Below are 20,637 nucleotides of genomic sequence, written 5' to 3' on the forward strand. Positions count from 1 at the left end.
ATGGGAACTCCATAAGAGTCTAATGAGAACTCCAGGCAGGCCCGGGGGACGGGGATGGTGATGGGGGGTAGCCCTTGGCCCATGCTCCATCCCCGTCTGATACCGTGACTCTTCTCCACAGGCTGCGAGGGGCTGTGGGACAACATGAGCTGCTGGCCCTCCTCTGCACCAGGACAGACTGTGGAAGTGGCATGTCCGAGGTTCCTCCAGATGCTCACAAGCAGTAACGGTGACCACTCATCCAAGGGGCCTGACCAAAAGGTTGTGGGGTGGCCTCAGCCTAGAGGCAGGAGACCCAGAGCCTTCTGTGGGGCCAAGCAGTGGGTGAAACGAAGGGACGCTTGTTGGGAACTGGAAGCCTTGTTTGAGGGTCGAGGTGGGCTCAGTTCTCAGAGTCCCAAGGAAGTGGGTGAGAGACGACGTCCAAGCGAAGGTGATCAACACACTGGGCTTGCCTCTGTGCCCCATGCCTCTCATTTAGGGATCCTCTCCCTCCTTCCATATTGTGTCCCCCTATCCAGCAGGGTCCTTGCTGCAGGCCCCCATGTCAAGGACACCACCTGGCAGTGCAGCTTCTCCAACTGCCTGGCCGTCCAGAATGCCCACTTCCTCTGCCCATTCTGCCAGGCCCTGTTGGCAATCCATGGCTTCCCTGGGAGCCTTGCCTTCCTGGAGGTCTCTTCCTGAGGACAGCCCCAGGGTACAAGGATTATTTTAGTTGACTAACTTTGGTTTAAGGTTGACCATGTGCCAGGCATTTTTATATATGTGGGTAGTCACCATAAACCCCTGCAAGCAATGTCCCTTTTCTCTACACCCAGTAAGTCAATTAACCCAAGTAAAGAGTAATGATAATATTAACAGGGCCTACAGAGGTTTGGCGTTTGCCTTAAATTTCACAACCACAGATGGAGAAACTAGGACTCAAACTTGATTTCTGACTTCTGGTTCTCTGTCCTTGAGGTCATGGTCAAGGTAGGTCTCTGGCCTCATGGTTTGGTGACCTTGGGAGGAGGACAGTGTCCTTGTACGACCTTTGACTCCTGACTCATTGAGGTTCTTTGTAATCTAGAGCCTGCTGCCCTTCTCCCTCATTCATGCAGGTCAGGAAAAGCCACCTGACAAGGCCCTTAACAAACCAAAGAAGAAGTAATTTAACACCAAAACCCACCAAACTTCCAAAATCAGGAAAGAAAGAATGTTCAGAGAGACTTCTTTAGCTAGCTTTCATCACTAGTGACAAAACACCTGAGAAAATCAACTTGAAGGAAGAAAGGTTTGTTTTGTATCACAGTTTTGAAGATTTCAGTCCATGGTTGGTCAGCCCATTGTTTTGGGCCCATTGCAAGGTCCATCATGACCAGGAACATGTGGTAGAGAACATGGTTCACCTCATGGCAGCTGGGAGGCAAGGAGAGACCGGAAGAGGCCTGCATACCAACACTCTCTTCAAGGGCACACCCCAGTGACCTAACTTCCGATTAAGCCCGACTCCTAAAGGCTCCATCACTTCCCCACAGCACCAAGCTCAAAACTAAGCCTTTAGCCCACCGGCCATTAGATGAGTGTAGATTCTTCTCGTAAGTCTCTAGTATGCACGGCACACATACACAGGGAGGTGGACACACACAGACACAGATTTGGGAAACATGCTGCTGTAGCTCACTGTCCCTCTGTCCCACTGGAAACCCTTCAATACAGAAATGAAAGGGGATCAGGTGGCTTGAACCCCACTCTTTCATCACTGATTTAGTAACAAGAGCTGCTGGATCAGACAAACCCCCAAATCTCAGAGACTTCATACATGTTTGTCCACATAAAGTCCCAAACAGATGTCTCTGATTAGCAGGTGACTCTCCTCCAGATGGCGATACTGGATTCCACACCTTACTGTGGCTTCCACATGCAGCTTCAGGCTAGCTGGCCAGGAGAAAGGACCCAGAGGGTTACCTAGGGAGTTTTGAAGGCCAGACCTGAGAAGAATACCACTCTGCCTGCATTTTCTGAGCCTGAACTCAATCATATGGCAACCCCTAACCACAGGGGACATGGGGAAGTGCAGTCCAGCCCTGTGCCAGTCAGCTGCATGACCCAAGTGGCTCATCATCATTGAGCCTCAATTTCTATAACTCCAGAGTGGGGGCAACAAATAATACCTGCCTATAAGGTTGTGCATGGAAATAAATTTTGAATATCTTTGTCTCTTCTCCACTTGCTATCCCTTCTCTTTCTTCTCCTCTCCAAGATGTCTAGCCCCTACCCCTTCCCCTGACATACACCTGCAATTTCACCAACACTCTTTATTCTGGCATGACCACTCCATGTCTGTCTTGGAGTCTGTGAAACTCAGGAAGCAGGAGACCAATGCAGCCATGATTGGCCTAGAAAAACATGATGGTCAGGTATAAGATCAGGACGAGACCCTGGACTCTGACTCCCAGACAGTGCTCCATCTATGGCTGATTTGGTTTTCCTCCTGTTGGAAAGACTTGAAGTTCTCCTCCTTCCCAGCCCTCCCTTCGAAGCCATTCCAGAGCCACTGTGCCTCCACCTCCTGTTCTGCAGATGAGCCAGGCAAACCCAGTGCACAAAGCCATAGGGATGACTAGGGGCCAGTCGTATCACATCCCTCCCCAGTTAACTGCTTGAATTTCCCCCCACCTCATTAATTAGAATCTCATTGGCCCCTCTTGAGACTCCCCCAACCTCTAATGGCTCACCACCCATTGGGGAATCTCCAGGGGACTCAATTCCCTGTCTGCATGCTTTGAGGATGGAAGTTGGGGGCCCTATGCCTACCTCTGCTGCAGTTTCACCTTGCTACCACATGGTGCCGCTGTGGGCTGCAGATCCACACTGAATTCCTGACTTGGGTGCGTGGTTCAGTCCCTGGGGTGGTGGGGAGCACCCTCTCACCTGGGGACCACCCTGCTCAGTCCTGGCTCTGGTTTTTTGGGTGCTGGCTGGTTCACTAACATAGATCAGGACCTTTCCAGCTTCAGCTAGCCACCGAGAACCTTCCCTCCCCAAGAGGTCTGCTTTTGTCTCTGATTGGACCCCTTTCCCTTATCTCCCCTCAGGAAAAAAGGCTCCCCCTGGTGGTGTTTCCAACCCCAATTCCAACCCCAGGGGGAGAGCCCAGTGAGGACAAGGTGGTGTTCTGGATCCTTCTCTTCAAACAAATAAAAATAAATACTAGAATTAACTCATAAGTTTACTCTTTCCCAGGGCATCTACCACTTGGGCCTGACAGGATGGGTGTCCTTGTGACTGGAGAAACTACAGGTTGCCTTCTGCCCCAGATAGTTCTCATGCCAGGCCTAGAAGTTTCCCTCTAGGAAGCATTCCAAAGGGCGCCAGTGTTCCTTATTTAAAAACACTTTCTGGGTGGAGTCAGGCCTGGGCCCTCTTCTTCCTCCTGCTTAATGGGGAGCAGCAGCAGTCCCAACCTTACTAGGGGCCTGGAGACTTGGAGGCCAGTGTCAGACTGATTTGTCCCCTAACTGCATGTGCATATGCTTTCAGGGGTCCCCTGAGGAGCACACTGGCTTGTACCTGGTTAACGACCCCTTAGTTGTTAAGAATTAACAACTAGTGGAAGTACATGGGGTTATGGGGACCCCAGAGAGTCCCACTGGTATGTCTGCAGCCCTGCAGGTAGCTCCATTAGCAGGGGACTTTACCTTGTCAGCAGCTCTTGGCACTGGCCTGGGTCACATGCAGATCTCTTGGGAATCCTGCTGGGTCAGCGAGGAGAGGGCCCCTAAAAAAGCAGGCCAGGACTGGGCTGAATCCACAGTCAGCCCGAAGCAGGTACCATCTAATAACCTTTGGCTTTGAGGTCTGGGTGTGTGTTCCCATCCAACCATCCCAGATTAGACCACCATTCTTTCCCGTCGCCTCCCCTGAGTTCCAAGTCCCCATGGCCTGTCCACTCCTCCCTTATTTGGAAAGACTGAAAGGAGAAAGAAGTGGCATTGCAAGGCCTGCTCTGTGCTGGCAGCAGCCTAGACCCCCTCCATGTGCCAGGGTTTGTCCTGCTCGCTTCTACTCCTGTGTGGCACAGAGAAGTGGTGCATGTAAGGTCACACAGCAGCACTGGGTTTCAAACTCAAGTCTGGCTGCCTCAAGTCTAGACTCCAGGTCTCTCTGAGTCTTCATAGGCTGGGCCTGTTGGGAGCCCAAAAGACAGAATCTCCTGGGGCTAGAAATACACTTGGGACCACAAAGAAAGGGCCAGGCTGGAAGGCAGCACAGTGATGAGGTCCACCTGTAGGTGGCCATGGTTTTCCAGTCTGCAAAACAGGCAGCACTTCCTTTACTGGGGCTCTGTGAGACCAGATCAGAATCTGTACATAAAGTGCTTAGCACAGTGGCTGGTTCTAGCTCTGTGAAAGCTATTTGATCCTGAACTCTGTAAGTGGTGGCCCAGCCCCATGGGAGAGGAGTATTCCAGGCCCAGCCAGTGTCGTTAAGGAGCCCCTGGACAGGGTTCCCCCCCACAATACCTAGGGATCACTGTCCTCACCTCATGATGTCTCACACTGGTCAGAGCTGGGGATCCAGATCCTGGTTGCCAGACCACAGAATGCAGCTGACCACTTAGTCCAAGGCAGGCACCTCCTCCTGGGGTCTTTAAGACATCCTTCCTAGTTGGCAGCTCCCTTCCATTATGGGAAGAGCTCCATGCAGATCTTCAACCCCGTTCATGCCCCTTTCTGTCTAGCCAGTATCTGACGCACAAGGGCCCTGGGCCCAGCTCAGGGCAGCCCAGAAACCATTGCTTATGTGGTGAGAAGGGTCAACCTGCAGCCTGTGCCTGGGTGCATGGGACAAACAGAATTTCAGTTGTCTCCACAGGTAGCCTTTTGTGTTGGCTAAAGGACCAATAACTCCAACCTTCTGGTGAGGGGTGGCTGCCTGGAAAGTTTTATCTTGGTGGCACTCTGGTGGCTTTCTAATGGCCTAGTGAACAAGGCATGAAGTTAGATATAAAAACAGAACTTTCTTGGAGCAAGGTTTGTTAACAGCAGGAGACCGAGTAAAGGTCATTGTAGGAGTGCCCAGGTCCTTACCACCTCCCCTTGATGCTCCAGAGTACCCACCTGTTATGTGTTGGCATGACCTGAGCTCAGGCAACGTACCAGGCAGGAGTAAAGAAGGGGACTAGCACGTGGTGTGTGGCAAAGAGACTGGGCCCTGGAGCCAGGAGCCCCAAAGTTCCAGTCCCCTTTCCCAATTTACTAGGGTGTGATCTTTCCAAGTTATTTAACCGCCATGTGCCTCAGTTTCCCCAGGCATAAAATGGTTGTAGCATTTGCATGTTACTGTAGACTTTACCATAAAAATAATAGTGCCAGTTCCCACTGCTTACCTGCTGGACACTTGGCACCCGCAGGTTCCCTGTTCCGAAACTGCACACCAGACGGCTGGTCAGAAACCTTCCCCAGGCCTGACCTGGCCTGTGGGGTTAACGTGAACGACTCTTCCAATGAGAGGCGGGTAAGCCTGTCAACCTCCACCTGCAATGGGGCCCTGGGAGGTGAGGAGACCTGAGAGGGGCCAGGGGATGGCGTGGGCCAGGGGTCAGGACCTGGGGGCCACCCTCAGTCCCCCTCCCCATTTCCCTGCTCACCTGAGGTTCCATGAGCTGCTTCATCACCTCAGTCTATCAACCTAGAGGTAAAGGTCAGGAAGACCCTGGTACTGTGAGCATTGCCATATACCACCATGAGACTGGGGGTGGTTTATTAATAAAACCAAAAGAGAAGCTATGTGGTGCTTAAATACTCAGAGCCAGGCTGGTGAGTCTGAATCCTGACTTTGACCTTGGTCAGGCTGGGGAGGACTTAATTACTCTATGCCCTAGTTTCCTCATCTGGGAAATCTGGCTAGTAATAGTTCAACTGTACAGGCTTGTTAAGAGAACTAAATGAGTCAGTATAAGAATGTGCTGAGATGCCTGCCTGGCCCCATAGTAAGTGCTCGATAAATGCTTGCTCTCAAGGGGATTTCTGGGCTCTGATAACCAAGGAGAGAGCCAGAGGCAGGGCAGTTTTTCTCTGAGAGGAAGGTCCTGTGAGCTGTAGGCTGAACTTCTTTGGGTACCTCCAGAGACTTCCTCAGAGGGTCACTGTCAGGGTCCAGCCCAGACTCAGCTCACTCTGAGTCTCTGTCCCTTCCCAGGACAGCCTGGACTCTCAAAGTTCACATATCCTGAGCCATCTTGCCCCACACCTGGCCTTTGCCCAGCAGGACCCCTTGCTTGGACAGCACTTCCATTCTCTCTTTTCCTGACTGACTCTTCCACATTCTTCAAGATTCCATTTGAGTTCATCTTTGGTAGCCCATTCTGGAAAGGCTACTGGAAAAGACCCCCTTCTGTGCTCTGCACTGGCCTCTGTTATCTACCATGCTATGGTAAAATAATCAGCATGTGCCATCTTTCTCCATCTGTCTCACTGAAAGTTGGACATTCATTTGCTCAAAGGCATCATTCACTCAAACATTTACTGAGCACCTACTCTGGTCTAGGCATGGGTCTAGGTATATAGGTCCTGCAGTGACAAATCAGAAAGAGTCTTATTTATTCCCAGACAATCATGGTGTCTAGAGGCTACAAGCTGTTATGTTTGAGGTTAAGCATAAGAACCTGGGTCCCCAGCATCCCTCCACCCTACAAAAATTTTTTATTGTTCTGAATGTCTACCACGTGCCAGCTGCTTGATGTATAATTACATTACATCCCCAAAATAGACCTGCAAGTTCATGGAGAAAAGGATGAAGTTGGGCAGCAGACCACTTGCTTATGAATTTTTCCTCAGATCCCTGTCTCTAGTCAGTCCATCTTGTTCTGTGTGAAGGAGTGGGCAAGGGGTGGGGATGGAGTTTCTTCCATTCTGGGCTTGTCATCCAATTGGGGGCAAAATAGGAGGCCTTCGGATCTGGTCAGTGTAGAGTGATTTAGTAACAGGACTCCACAAGGACTGATCAGTGGGCACTTAGGATCTTGGGGGGATGGGCAGTGGGTTCTCTGCAAATGAGTATTTCCGTCATTAATCTATGTGAAGACGGGGTGGCGGGGGGAGTGGTGTGTGTATCAAATTTGTAAAGTCATAAACCAAGAAGGAACATTCTTAGGACGGGTGGCAGGATGGAAGGTCAAAGAATGCTTTGGGAAACAGATACCAAATTTCTAGCTGATTTATTAAGCAAGCAAAGGTGGTGAATCAGGGAACGCAGAGAATGGGCTTCGGGATTCTTCGACAAAGATGCACCACAAAGCCGCCAAGGGCCAGGTTATTTTGATCTCTCTTCCCGCCATCCTAGTGACAGCTTCCTAAGGCTCCCGTTGCCATCAGCCAGAGATTCTTCCACTCCTTCTCGCCTAGAAGATGGAACTGCCAGGCTTCCTACGGTTCTTTCCTAAGTGCGGAAGACTTCTTTCCCGCAAACCCAAGTGAGCCTGTCTTCACATCTCATTGGCCCAAAATGGGTTAGGCCCGCCCCACTCTGAACCAATCTTTGGCAGAGGGATGCATGATTGATGTAGGCGGCGTTTCCCAAACTTTTTGGGCTTAGAACCCCTTTACACCCTTAAAAATTACTGAAAACCCCACAGAGTTTTAGTTTTTGTGATTCATGTCTATCAAGCCACACAAAGGGTACCGCAGGCTTAGACTAGTCAAGTGGAAAGAATACAGCTTGGAGCCCTAACCGCAATGTTATGGAGTTCAAACTGTAAAATCCCAAACCAAGGGCTGCAGTTTCACAGAGGCAAATGCAAAGTTATGGACTTAACTCAGGATTAACTAATCATCTAATTATCCACGAATGGTGGAAAGGAGACCTAGGTTGACTTCAGCTCACGTTAAAAAAATAGTAATAATAATTGAAAAAAAAAAAAAAAAAAAAAAAAAAAAAAAGCAGAGCATGGTGGCACATGCCTGTAATTCCAGTGACCCAGGAGGCTGCAGGAGGATCTCAAGTTTGAGGTCAGCCTCAACCATTTAGTGAGATCCTGTCTCCAAAATGAGAAACCAAGACAAAAAGAGCCCAGACAAGCAAATACACAAAAAATCCTCTAGCTCAGGAAGGGTTTCCAGATATGACCCTCAATGCTGGTCCACAAGCTTGCATAGACTTTCATTTTTTACTTTGAGATTTGAAGTATCCTTTTCTATTAAATTGTTAAAATGTCTTTTCCTTTTGTCAACTGATGGTGAAGACCCATGTTACTTGGTGTTCTTGCAACATCCTTCCTTGGCGCACATCACTATTTTATTGATGAATGCCCACAGTGGACTTGGAATGACCGAAGACAAGGCATGTCTTGCCTGCCTCAAGCAGGGACTACCAGTGCTTTTGCTAATTCAGTTTGGTGGGAACACAGCCAAGCCCATTTGCACAAGTCTACTTTTGCAAGGACAGACTTGAGTGGTTGCAAAAGCGACTGTATGGCACCCAAAGCCTAAAATATTTACTCTCTGTCCCTTTATAGATGACTTCTGCTAGAGCTGATCTAGAGGGTACAGCAAGAAGGTGGCACAGACAGGCTGCACAGCAGAAGACAGGCAACTTGATCCAACACAGGCAACAGGGCATTTCTGAACCCCAGGTCCTCCGCATCTGTGCTTAATTGCAGATGCTAAGAGCTAAGGAGGCAAGGGTCACATTAGGACTCTAGGGAGCTGGCTTGTTTCTGGCTGAGAACTTGCAGATCAAGGCAGGCATGAGAGCTGGGCTGGAGGTCACCCTGTGGGCCATGACTGTGGCCACAGGAAGGTGCAGAATATTCTGCTCAGCACTCATGTGGGTCACTCTGTGCCTCCTTAGGCTCCCAGAGCCTGGCCCAAGCATCCCCATGAGTGAGGCTGATGTGCTCAGCTGCAAAGCTCATCCTGTACACAGCAAGATTATTGATTGACAGGTTGTCCCCAGTTTTTTGACATTTCATGGGTCCCAAATTCTAGGAACCAGTGACCTAAGGCAACTCACTACCCATCAGAGCTCTTGGCTTCATCCCTGAGAGGTGACTCCTGGATGCTGGGAGAGCAGAGGTCAGGAGGGAAGCTCAGCGTCACTTTAGCAGCCATTCTATCCAAGGTCACTTCGTGCTGTCAAAAAATGTATGGTTACTCTGAGTCAAAATCTACTTATTTTCTGGCAACTTCTTCCCTCTGGAACTTCCATATGAAATCTTGCCTTCTACATGTCAATCATTCTAATATTTTTCTCCCAAGTTGTTTTTTCCTCCCTTCGAGTATAAAATACCCAGATTTTTTTCATGCACTCCTCCTATGACACAATTGCTGTCCTCCAGAAATGCTCCAGTTTATTAATGTGGCTCTTAAAATAACATCCCGGACCTGGACATGACACTCCAAGCATTCCAGTGTGACCAGCTGCTCTCAACACTCCATCAATGTAACTGAGAATAGGCCTAATTTTTTTAGCAGCTACCTCATACCTCAGACTTCCTACCATTTCATACTGCTGACTCATTTTGAAGGGTAGATGGTGGAGTATGGAAAAATTAACATACACTGAGAGTCTTCTAAATGCCAGGCATCGTCTGGATACTCTACCTGATACCTGTCCACCTTACTCCTTCTTCCAGCAAGCCTGCAACACCTCATTTGGCAGATGAGGAATCTGAAACTCAGGGAAGCTAAGTAATTTACCCAAGGTCACACAGCTGGTAACAGTCCTGGGGTTAGAACACTTGTCTCCTGGCTCTGAAGCCTGTGTTCTTTCTCTACAGTACACTGCATGACCCTATGGAGCTTGGGTCATTCTAACCCAAGATCATTTTCCTATGAACAGTTGTGTCAGGTTTCCCCAATAGGATTCTTATGTTCTTAAGAAATTAATTAGGTGGGCACAGCGGTGCATGCTCATAATCCCAGTGACTCAGGAGGCTGTGACGGGAAAATTGTAAGTTCAAGGCCAGCCTCAGAAAATTAGCCAGGCCCTAAGCAACTCAGTGAGACCCTGTTTCAAGATGAAAAAATAAAAATGGCTAGGGATGTGGCTCAGTGGTAAAGTGCCCCTGGGTTCAATCCCCAGTACCAAATAAATAAATAAATGTAAAAAATAATTACTCTTTTCTTTTGGCTATAAATAGCCCTTATCCAATATAGAAAAATTAAAAGTACGGGAAAAATACAAAAGAAAATTACTCTATTCCCAAACCTATAAACCTATAATCCAGAGTTAACCACTTATTAACATCCAACATATCTCCTTAAAATCTTATTTCTAGGCATACATGAGATTAAACCCCATGGAATAGCTAATATCCAATTATTTTAATCTACATAAAAGGGAAATTTCATATGATTCAACCTAACATTTTTTTACTTTTATAGCTAGAATCACACTACATATGTAAAATTTGTATTCTGCCTTTTCCTGTAATAATACATCATCTACATGTCCTGACTTCTTTAAAAACTCTGGAAATCAGCATTTTAACAGTGGGTATAATGTTAAAGTTATTTCAGTTTAAAATAATTGAATTAAATATTCTGTTATTGGAGTTTTATTTTCCATCACCAATAGTTCTGAAAGAAATATCTTTGCCTATAAACAAGCTTTCATTTTTCTGACTATAGTCTGGTGTCCTGCAGCATTCTAGAAAGATTGGGTCTTGGATGCCCACAGACACCTATATCCCAGAATACTCAAGCCCTTATACATAAAATAATATGGTATTTGTACACAACCCAAGAAAGCCTTTCCATATACTTTAAACGTGTGTGTGTGTGTGTGTGTGTGCGCGCGCGCCACATGCCAGGCAAGCACTTTTACCATTGAGCTCTAACCCCTTCCTGTATACTTTAAATCATCTCTAGATTATATGTCATTCTTAATGCAATGTAAATTCTGTGTAAGTGGTTGTTATACTGCATTGTTCAGGGAATAGTAACAAGAGAAAACATTTATACTATTCAGTATAGAAGTAATTTTTTAAAAATATTTTCAATCACAGTTGGTAGACTGGATGAACAGGGACTGTATTTCTTAGAATTAATTCTTGGAGTAGAAGGGAGATCAAAAGAAATGTATATTTCAAAGTTTCTTTTTTTAAATTATTTTAAAGATTCTTGATACAAATTTCAATATCACCTTTCAGAGATATTGAACCAGTTTTTACTACCATTATACCCTCACCTGGATAGAATATTATTGCTTTAAAATATTTGTTAATTTGGTCAGTAAATAATTATCACTGTTTTAAATTCCAATTACTAAATTCTTTTAAAGACTGTTGTACAATTTATTTTTCAGAACTTAAATGCAGGTCTTCAATTTCTGTATGTCAAAACTTAATTTTTTGCCCCATATTTCAGTCTACAGAGTTTGTTTGGTACCAAAAATGAGCCAACAGTGTGAAGTGGCTGCTGAACAAGTAAATGCCTGCTTGACTGCATTAATAGGAGCACAGTGTATATATCAGGGGAGGTGGTGGTCCCATTCTACATCTTTCTTGTCAGAGAATCTATCTGGAGCATTTGAGCTATGTAGTTCTGGTGCCTTATCTAAGGAGATTGACAAACTGGAGCATATTAATTGATCTAAATGGTGAAGGATTGTGGAAGGAAGTTAAAGACAATAAAAGCTAAGAAGATAAGTGAAGGACAAATGTGCAGAATTGCTTTGTTGGAAAATGACAGATCTCTCTGTTATCTTTGTAACTCTTCTATATGATAGGTCTAATGTTCAAAGCAAATTTAGCTTAAGTGACTCCAAAAGGAAGAAAAAGCACCAGTAGCTGCAATATTAAGGACAGTCAATTTTAGCTTTATATAAGAAAAAAATCTAATATTTTATACTGTCATGCTCCAAATGACTTCCTCAAAAGGCAGTGAGCACTTTGTCCTTACAAGTATTCAAGAGAAGACTTGAGTTCAGAGTTGGTAAGGGTCCTACACAGAGGGTGGAAGTTTGAAATAGGCCTCAGAGGATACCCCCAATTTTTCCAAAGTCAAGTTATTATAATTTTACCAGTTTGTGATGTGTCATCCTTGGGGTATAAACGGAATAGCAGTCAGGATGGGTTGGACTCAAGCTGCCTGAAGCAGATGCACCGAGGCATGTAAGGGCCAGCAGGTGGGCTGGTGGGGCTGATATGTGCCTCTCTCTGCAGCATGCCTACCTGCTGAAGCTGAAGGTCATGTACACCGTGGGCTACAGCTCCTCCCTGGTTATGCTCCTTATTGCTCTCGGCATCCTCTGCGCTTTCCGGTAAGGGCGTGCTGCCAGTTCTCCATCCCCCCCAGTTGACTTTGGGTCTTACTTGGTTAGGTTGGAAAGAAGTTCTGCGTGGGCTGGCTTGTCATCTCTCAATTTAAAGCTTACCTGTGGGGCAAAACATGAAGTTCCTGTGGCCACATGCATTCCTTTATTCATTCAACATTTGCTAAGCATTACTGATAACGTGGGCAGATTTTTTACACACCGTTATTTCGAATATTCTCACAATGCTATGAAATAGGCATCATAACCTACACTTTATAGATATATCGTTTGACTCCTGGTTGCAAAAGACAGAAATCCACTTCAAAACAACTTAAGAAAAACAAAGGTGACCTGACCCACATAATTGACAAGTTCAAGGGCATATGCTTTAGGCACGCCTGGATGTAAGGCAGGCGCTCAGAGGCATCAGCAAAACTAGGTCTGTCTGCCTCCATTTCTCTGCTCTGCACTGGCCTCAGGCACTGCCAGCCTCTCTTCAGAAATGGTAAAGATAACCAACAGCGGCAGCAGGGGCAAGTTCTACCAGCTCAGCAAAACCGGGGGTAAAACTAGCCTCTTCCGCGTTAGTTCTAACAGACTGGGAAGGGAGTTCTCATAGGCTCAGCTTGGGTCACGTGTTCAACTCTGAAGCAATCGGTGCTGTCAGGGATGGAGTGCTGATTGGTCAAATCTGACACAAGCGTGAGGAGGGCGGAGTCATCCCCACCCAGAGATGGAATGGGTTCCCTTTGCGAAATCCTGCTTTTGTACCAGAAGGGGAATAAGTAACCACATTTCTTTCTGGGAGCTAGAGAAGGTGATAGGTGAGGGTAGAACGTACATTGCCCCTACAACCTTAGCTTTATTATTATTATTTTTTCAACTGCAGTTCTCAATACACTGCAGTCAATACACTGGACACTGAGGGGCCCAGGTTATCATTCAGGTTCTGTTAACAGAGGCAGATGAGAACTGGAAGGAGCTGATGTCCAGCTTCTCTAATGGGCTGGGGTCAGGAAGGGTCTGGCTGAGTTCCAGCACCTCCTGGCTTTGGCTCCTACAGCCCTGCAATCTCTCCCTCCAGGAGGCTCCACTGCACCCGCAACTACATCCACATGCACCTGTTCGTGTCCTTCATCCTGCGTGCCCTGTCCAACTTCATCAAAGATGCTGTGCTTTTCTCCTCCGATGACGTCACCTATTGTGATACCCACAGGGTAACTTGCCTGGGTGTCCCAGGGTACAGCTAGGCCTGCCTCTTAATGTTAAAAGAGTCACTTCATCAGGGGAGCCCAACATTATGGCATCCCTGTCGGGATCTGGAAGTTTCTAGTCTAGGTATAATGAACTAGGCAGGGGCCATTTTAACCAGAATTAATGTTGCCTCCCCTAATGTGGGTTAGCACACCCTTCATCGTTATTTCCATGAAAAGTGAGCTTGGAATGAATTTTGTTACCCTTGGCTCAGAAATTCCTTCCCTCTCTAAGATAGTTTCCTCATCAGAAAAAGAAGGGGTTGGGCGATATGTGACAGTTTTCCCACTGAAGGACAGTCTTCCTCATAGAGTCTGGCAGCCAGTTCCAGAATTTGAACCCAGTTACTGCTTCTGTACTGATGGTTCATTGACCATCCTGACAAAACCCAAGGGGCCTGTGGACTTCTACTCTCTAGAGAATGCTGTGGGCTTGGTCTTCTACAGAGGAAGGCCACAGGAGTTGGCTTTGAACCTTGAGGCTCACTCTGACTTGGTTCCTCCTTCCTGTAACACCCAGCTTTTTCCTTTGGGGCTGGTCACCAAGGTGAGCCCACCTGACCTGGACTCACATGCCTCTCTCTGTTCAGGTGGGCTGTAAACTGGTTATGATCTTCTTCCAATACTGCATCATGGCCAACTACGCCTGGTTGCTGGTGGAAGGCCTCTACCTTCACACACTCCTCGTCATCTCCTTCTTCTCAGAAAGGAAGTGCCTCCAGGGATTTGTTGCCCTCGGATGGGGTATGTTTCTCCAGAGTGTTGTGTCCGTGCAGCATGCAGGAAAGGGCGCTGAGTAGGAAGGATTTCGTTTCTCATTCCAGCTCTACATTTAACTAACTTCTGTAATCTTCTGCAAGTTGCCTGGTGTTTGATCTTTCTAGCCTCAATTTATTTGTTGTGCAGGAAATAATAGCTCAAATTTAGCACGAATTTCTGGCATCCAAATCCTTTTACAATTTAGTTCCACACAATACTTGACCTCATCTTCCATTTATTATGTCATCTTTCTTGCTTCCTTTCTGTATCAGGATAATTTTGACTGCTGATATCAAAAGTCTGGCTCAGGTAGGCTTTAAACATAAAAGAAATTAATTGGCTTATGCAACTAAAAAGGCTTGGGATTGCCAACAATAGACTAGGATGAATCTACCAGCTTAATAATGATCCTTGCTGGCTCTCAGAACATTAGCTTTATTCTTCAGCTGCAGCTCCCAATGTCATTGCCTGCAGCTTTTTGGCTATGGGCTTTTTATTACACAGCTCCAGTGAGAAAGAAAGACTATGCCCCAGCATTCCCAATGAATGTTCTAAGATGCACTTGCTTTGGACCTCTTAAATCTCGTGCACATCCTTGAACCAATCACAGAGGCCTGAAAAAATGGAATATGCTGATTGGCATAAACTACTCAAACCACATGGCTTCCCAAAGGAAATTTACCACTTATTTTATAAGAGGGGAAATGATAGCAAGACAGCCACCTGCAGGACCCCATTACATCCCTTCTTTGTTGCCTTTCTGGTCAAGGAACTCCCATTTCTTGAGCACTTACTGCAGGCCAGGCACTGGGTTAAGCACTTTATATGGATCACTCAATCACCGTAACAACCCCAGAAGCCTCTCAGAGACCTCAACTCAGAGATGGAACATAATATGCTCAACTCACACTGTAGACAAGAGTAGACTCAGGAATCAAACCAAGACTTGTTAATATCCAGAGCCCTTTAACTTCTACCTTACCATTAGCAAACATCCATCCATTCATCCATCCATCCTTCCTTCCATTGTTCATTTGATGTGTTAGTTACCCACTGGGTGCCAGAGAACGAGGTTCCTGTGAGTGATTTCCAGGCCTACAAAGACAAGTATGTGTCCCCGCCATTAGCTTCATTTGGTTTCTTCCTGGTGCTTTTAATTAAGAAGGGTTCCTGCCAGGAATGCCCTCCAGTACCTTTTCTGCTTGTCTAAATCTTTATGAGCAAGAGCCTGGTCTCCCCATCAGACCAGCAGGAAGGCCACCTGAGGTGGCAGAGTGTACTGCTTCTAAAGCTTGGCAGCCTGATTAGCGTATGACCCTCAGCCAGCAGGGGCTTGTAGGACTGTACGGATGTCTGCCTAGGACAGCAGTCCTAGAGGCCTAGCTACCAAGGACTAGTCTTATGCAACTAATTCTGATAAAAAGCACCAAATTTGGAGCTCAACTCATTGAACTTTGAAGTACAGATCTGCCAGTTTTAGCTGTATGAACATGGAGAGTTTTTTAATCTATAATATCAGGATCAAAATTTAGTCAGCATTCTTTGAGTACTTCTTTGCGTTTGGGGATTATAAAAACATGGCAATAAATTTTCCCCAAGATAGAAATTAGCAATAAAATGACCAATTCCATCACCCAAGGTAAATTTGTAGTATAGTGGGAGACAAAACTGCACTGTGAAGACTAGGGACATAGTTCAATGATAGAATACTTGCCTAGCATGTGAGGCACTGGGTTTGATCTCCAGTATAAAAGATAAAAACATTATGATGATATCTCTATCATGGTTTTGTTTTTATATTTTAGATGTTGACAGACCTTTATTTTATTCATTTATTTATATGCAGTGCTGATAATTGAACACAGTGCCTCACATGTGCCAGGCAAGTGCTCTACCACTGAGCTACAACCCCAGCCCTCTCTTGAGGTTTTTAAAGGTTTACCTGAAATAATGAGAGTACTTCTCTCTCTCTCTCTCTCTCTCTCTCTCTCTTTGGTACTGGGGATTGAACCCAGGGATGTTTAACCACTGAGCCACATCCCCAGCCCCCTTTTAAAAAAATATTTTATTAAAGACAGGATCTTGCTGGGTTGCTAAGTGCCTTGCTAAGCTGCTGATACTAGCTTTGAACTTGTGATCCTCCTGCCTCAGCCTCCCGAGCTGCTGGAGAACACTCCTTTCTTGTTCAAGAATTAAGCCAGATCCTGTGCTGGGTGCTGGGGACTCATAGCACAAAAACCAACAATGATTACTTCCCTCCTGGCTTGTCTGCCTATTATGCCCTGAAGAAATGGTAAAGGAATTTAGCCCTTTTAACTGTTCCTCCTAATATTTAATCTCATGTTTCTAAAAACCATGCCATTCTTTCTTGATTTGAAGTATTATTGGTTACCTCCTTATAATGGAAGATAAGGATATCAAATTCTCCATCTACTACTCTCATTCTTCCATTATGAGTTCTCATAGTATCTAGTTAAATAATATTTAATATATATTATTATATCTAATATAATAATATAATAGTACGTTTTACTTACTATTGAGCAATATTATTTCCATGTGTAAGAAGACTTTCAAATGCAAAACAGTGGCCCCCCTCCTCAATTTATCTTTCCCAGAGATAAGTTGATTAAATGCATACATTTAATATGCCATAAAACTGAAAAAAAAAAAAAAAATCCTTTTTAAGTAGGGAAATTTATCCTAGTCCTGTGTACAAACATTTTCTGAAATTTTCTTCCAACCTTTATTCTACCAGCAATTTTTTTTCATGTAGTTGTGGTCGTTCTATATGTAGAATTTTGAGTCTTGCTTCTTTCCATGAACACATAAGCATTCTCTGAAGTATTTCAAATTGTCCACATTTTAAATCACCATTCTAAGTGTATTTAACCAAATATCTTTGTGTTATGGGGCACAACTTAAGAACAGACTGATCACCACTGAGAAGTCCAAATTTGAGAGTTTTTATTAAGCCAGCCGGCTGACTGTCTCACACAATGCCACAAAAAATGGCTATTGGGAGGACAGCCCCAACAATAGGGTTGTAGGGGTTCTTATACCAAAAATCACATCAACCATAAGTGTCTGTTGCTATGATTTGAAATTATAAACTAACATCATGAGATCATCAACAGAGGTGGAAGTAGGTCAAAAACAACCCTTACCTAGGTACAAACTAAAGAATGGCTACTAACATTCACACAATCACTGTTCACATGGTACGTTGTTTAGGAGCAATAGCAATCAAAAGAGAGCAATTTTTCATTACATAAGAATTGTCATTCTGTATTGTTAAACATGTTATGCTAAGTAACTGATGATGGGCACAGAGGCGGGGTGTCCCCATGGGGGAAGCTTATTTACTACATAACATGGAGTCTCAGAGCAAAATGGAGTCTATTTAGTTGTTTTCCTTAGAGTCTGGCCTGTAACATTCTCATGGAGCCAGATCTGTCAGCCCATCACACTTGTGTTTGGACATTTCATTTGCTTCTATCTAATTTTCACTATGTGTACACACACACACACACACACACACACACACACTTGTTCATTTATTATTTATAGACAGAGTCTCACTATGTTGCCCAGGCTGGTTTTCACCTCCTGGGCTCGAGTGATCCTCTCGTTTCAGCCTCCCAAGCAGTGGGGAGCCCAGCACCTCTGCACCCAGCTTCACTATTATAAATAGCACAGTGATGAATACTTTATGGGCAAAGTTTTTTTCCCCTATGTAATACAAAATCCCAGAATTTGGATTACTGAGTCAAAAGAAGTGAACCTGTTTAAGGTTTTTAAATACTTATTCAAAGGTTTTACTTTTTCAAAGTGACTGAAGTATCAATCAGTGTCTAGAAAAGAATGTTAGTTCAGCTTTTCTAGGAGATGAACCAAGCTCCCACTTGGTGCAAGAACCTGAACATGTGGTAGATCTGATGATTCTGCATCAGAATCCCCTGAGGGTGGCACATGTCCAACCCAGCTTGCTGGGCCCCCAAAGTCTCTGAGTCAGTGGGCCTAAGATGGGGCCCAGGATTGAGCATGTCTATGGAGTTCCCAGGTATTATGGTTTGAATGTGAATGTCCCCCCCACCCCCACAACCTCATGTGTTGAAGGCTTGGTCCCCAGTGCAGCAACGTTCAGAGGTGACGCGTTTAGGAAATGCCGAATCATCAGGGCTCATCAGTGGATTAACCCATTGATGGGTTCATAGCTGAATGAACTCTTGGGAGATGGTGGAAACTGTAGGAGGAGGACCTGTGTACTTGGAGGGAGTGTGTCCTTGGGAGCATGCTCTTGGGGACTATATCTTGTCTCCAGCTCCTTCCTCTCACTCTGCCTGCTTCCCAGCTGCCTTGAGGTGAGTAGCCTCCTTGGCCACGCCCTCCCTGCCCTGATGTTCTGTCTCACCACAGGCCCAAAATAGTTTAGTGAATTAATATTGCTTACTATATGATCATATCTATGTAAATATTGTTTCCCACTGAGCAAAGTGGTACACAACAATTTTCCTTCTGACTTATTTAGCATTTTGCTTTTCCTGAAGTTAATTTTTTTATTTACTTCTTATTATTTTGTTGTATTTCTTTCATTAATTCTGACCAATTCTCTGAAAAACCCTCCAGTACTATTTTCCAAATCATCGAATATAACAGGAAATTTCAGTCCCTATTTGTTTTGTCAACCTAAATTTAAATATATCAATTGGAGAAATAGTCTCCAAAGAATGGCATTTCTTTGGGAATGGCATTGGCAATGGGTACAGCAGTGCTTCGAAATGGGAATATGTGTGTCATGGTAAACTGGGAGTATTCAAAGAGGTAGAGGTCAGGGGGTGCTTTTAAAAACAAAAATGGGGAGGATTAGATCAGACATAATCCTTGGCCATGATGACTAGTGGCAAGAGTGGCTCACTCCAAGATGAACAGTCTCCGGCAAGTGTCCCTGCAAAATTACTTTTTGCATTAGGCTGCAGTGGCACGGTGCAAACTCGTGATTTTGGCAGAGTCTTTTGTGACACTATCAGGCAATTATGTGCGAGAACTCTTTGTTTACCACCTTTATTTATTTATTTTTGTTAGGTCGACGCAGTGATTCCATTTCGATTCTAACAACTTTCATGTTTCTTTCTGTTTGTTTCCCGCTGTATTAATTTCCTAGGGCTGCCTAACAAATTGCCAAGATGGTGGCTCAACACAACATAAATTTATTCTCTCACAGTCCTGGAGATCAGAAGTCTGAAATCAAGGGATTTGCAGGGGTGGCTCTCAGGGACAATCTGCTCCATGCCTCTCTCGGGTTCCTGGTGGTGGCTGGCAGTCCTTGGCTTGCGAGCCATGTCACCCCATTTCTATCTGTCTGTGGTCTTCTTGCTCTACGTTTCCTTTCAGCGTGTGTCTCCTGACCTTCTTCTATGTATGCCGGCTGTACAGGAGTAGGGCCCCACCCAATCCAATAGGACTTCATCCTAGTAATTACATCTGCTAAGACCCTATCTCCAAATGAGGACAACTTCCAAGGTTCTGGGTAGATCTAGATTGGGGGGCAGGGTGCTATTTAACCCAACATATCTGCCACTGTTTTTCCCTCTTGCTTGATTGGGGCTGGTGGTTTCCTAGACTTGTTCTGCTTTCTCAATCTTCATGTAGAGAATTCTCTTCACCTTCCACCACAAATCCTGTTTCCTTTATTTCTTGTCTCCCTCTCTTTGATTTCCTTCCTCATTGTGTTGGAGCACATCCTCCGGTATCTGTCTGACATGCAGGATCTGGAGGAAACTTTTTTTTTTTTTTTGCATTGCACATCTGAAAATATCTTCATTCTACTTCACACCTAATTTGACATTTTGCTGGACACAGATTATTAGGTTAAAAAAATCACTTTCCTCCTAAATTTCAAAGACCTGTGTTTTGACACCTAGTTTTATGGGAGATGCCATGCCATTCTTGAGAGGCTTTTATTCACCTCCCTATGTATAAGATGCAAGGGCTGGGGCATGGCTCCACGGTAAAGTACTTGCCTAACATGCACGAGGCCCTGCACTGCAAAATATATAAAATAAAATAAAATAAAATAGGGGATTTTATCTGTGTTTTGTAATGTCACAGGGATGTGCTCCAGTGCAGGTCTCCTTTCATTTATTTTGCTGGCACATGGTGGCTCTTTCATCTGCAAACTCTTGTCCTCATTTCTTGAAAATGTTCCTGCATTATCTGATGGATCATTTCTTTCTTCCATTTTTTTTCTTTTTTCTGAAACTCCTTTTAGTCAGATGGTGCACGGCCTGGAAACAACCTCTAATTTTCTAATTTCCTACTTTGCATTCCATTTTTTTTTCTTGTTCTGCTCTCGGGAAGATTCCTAGTCTTTATCTTCTAA

At 45.1% G+C, this 20,637-nt stretch overlaps 1 protein-coding gene across 16 annotated transcripts in view; it reads left to right on the forward strand.

The window, feature by feature from the left end:
* Positions 1 to 20,637, forward strand: part of SCTR (secretin receptor) — a 68,101-nt gene that overhangs the window by 31,981 nt on the left and 15,483 nt on the right. For 12 of the 16 annotated variants that reach the window (XM_079133837.1, XM_079133827.1, XM_079133835.1 and 9 more), the window contains 5 exons: positions 122 to 229; positions 5,399 to 5,502; positions 12,152 to 12,249; positions 13,328 to 13,460; positions 14,087 to 14,240. In XM_079133837.1, coding sequence (XP_078989963.1) covers positions 122 to 229; positions 5,399 to 5,502; positions 12,152 to 12,249; positions 13,328 to 13,460; positions 14,087 to 14,240 — 597 coding nt within the window. Of the gene's footprint in view, positions 1 to 121; positions 230 to 5,398; positions 5,503 to 5,525; positions 9,701 to 12,151; positions 12,250 to 13,327; positions 13,461 to 14,086; positions 14,241 to 20,637 lie in introns of those variants that run through there. The other 4 variants (XM_079133842.1, XM_079133828.1, XM_079133831.1 and 1 more) reach the window with 3 other exon arrangements.

The sequence above is a fragment of the Sciurus vulgaris genome, assembly GCF_902686455.1.
Source record: "Sciurus vulgaris genome assembly, chromosome: 3".
Lineage (NCBI taxonomy): Eukaryota > Metazoa > Chordata > Mammalia > Rodentia > Sciuridae > Sciurus > Sciurus vulgaris.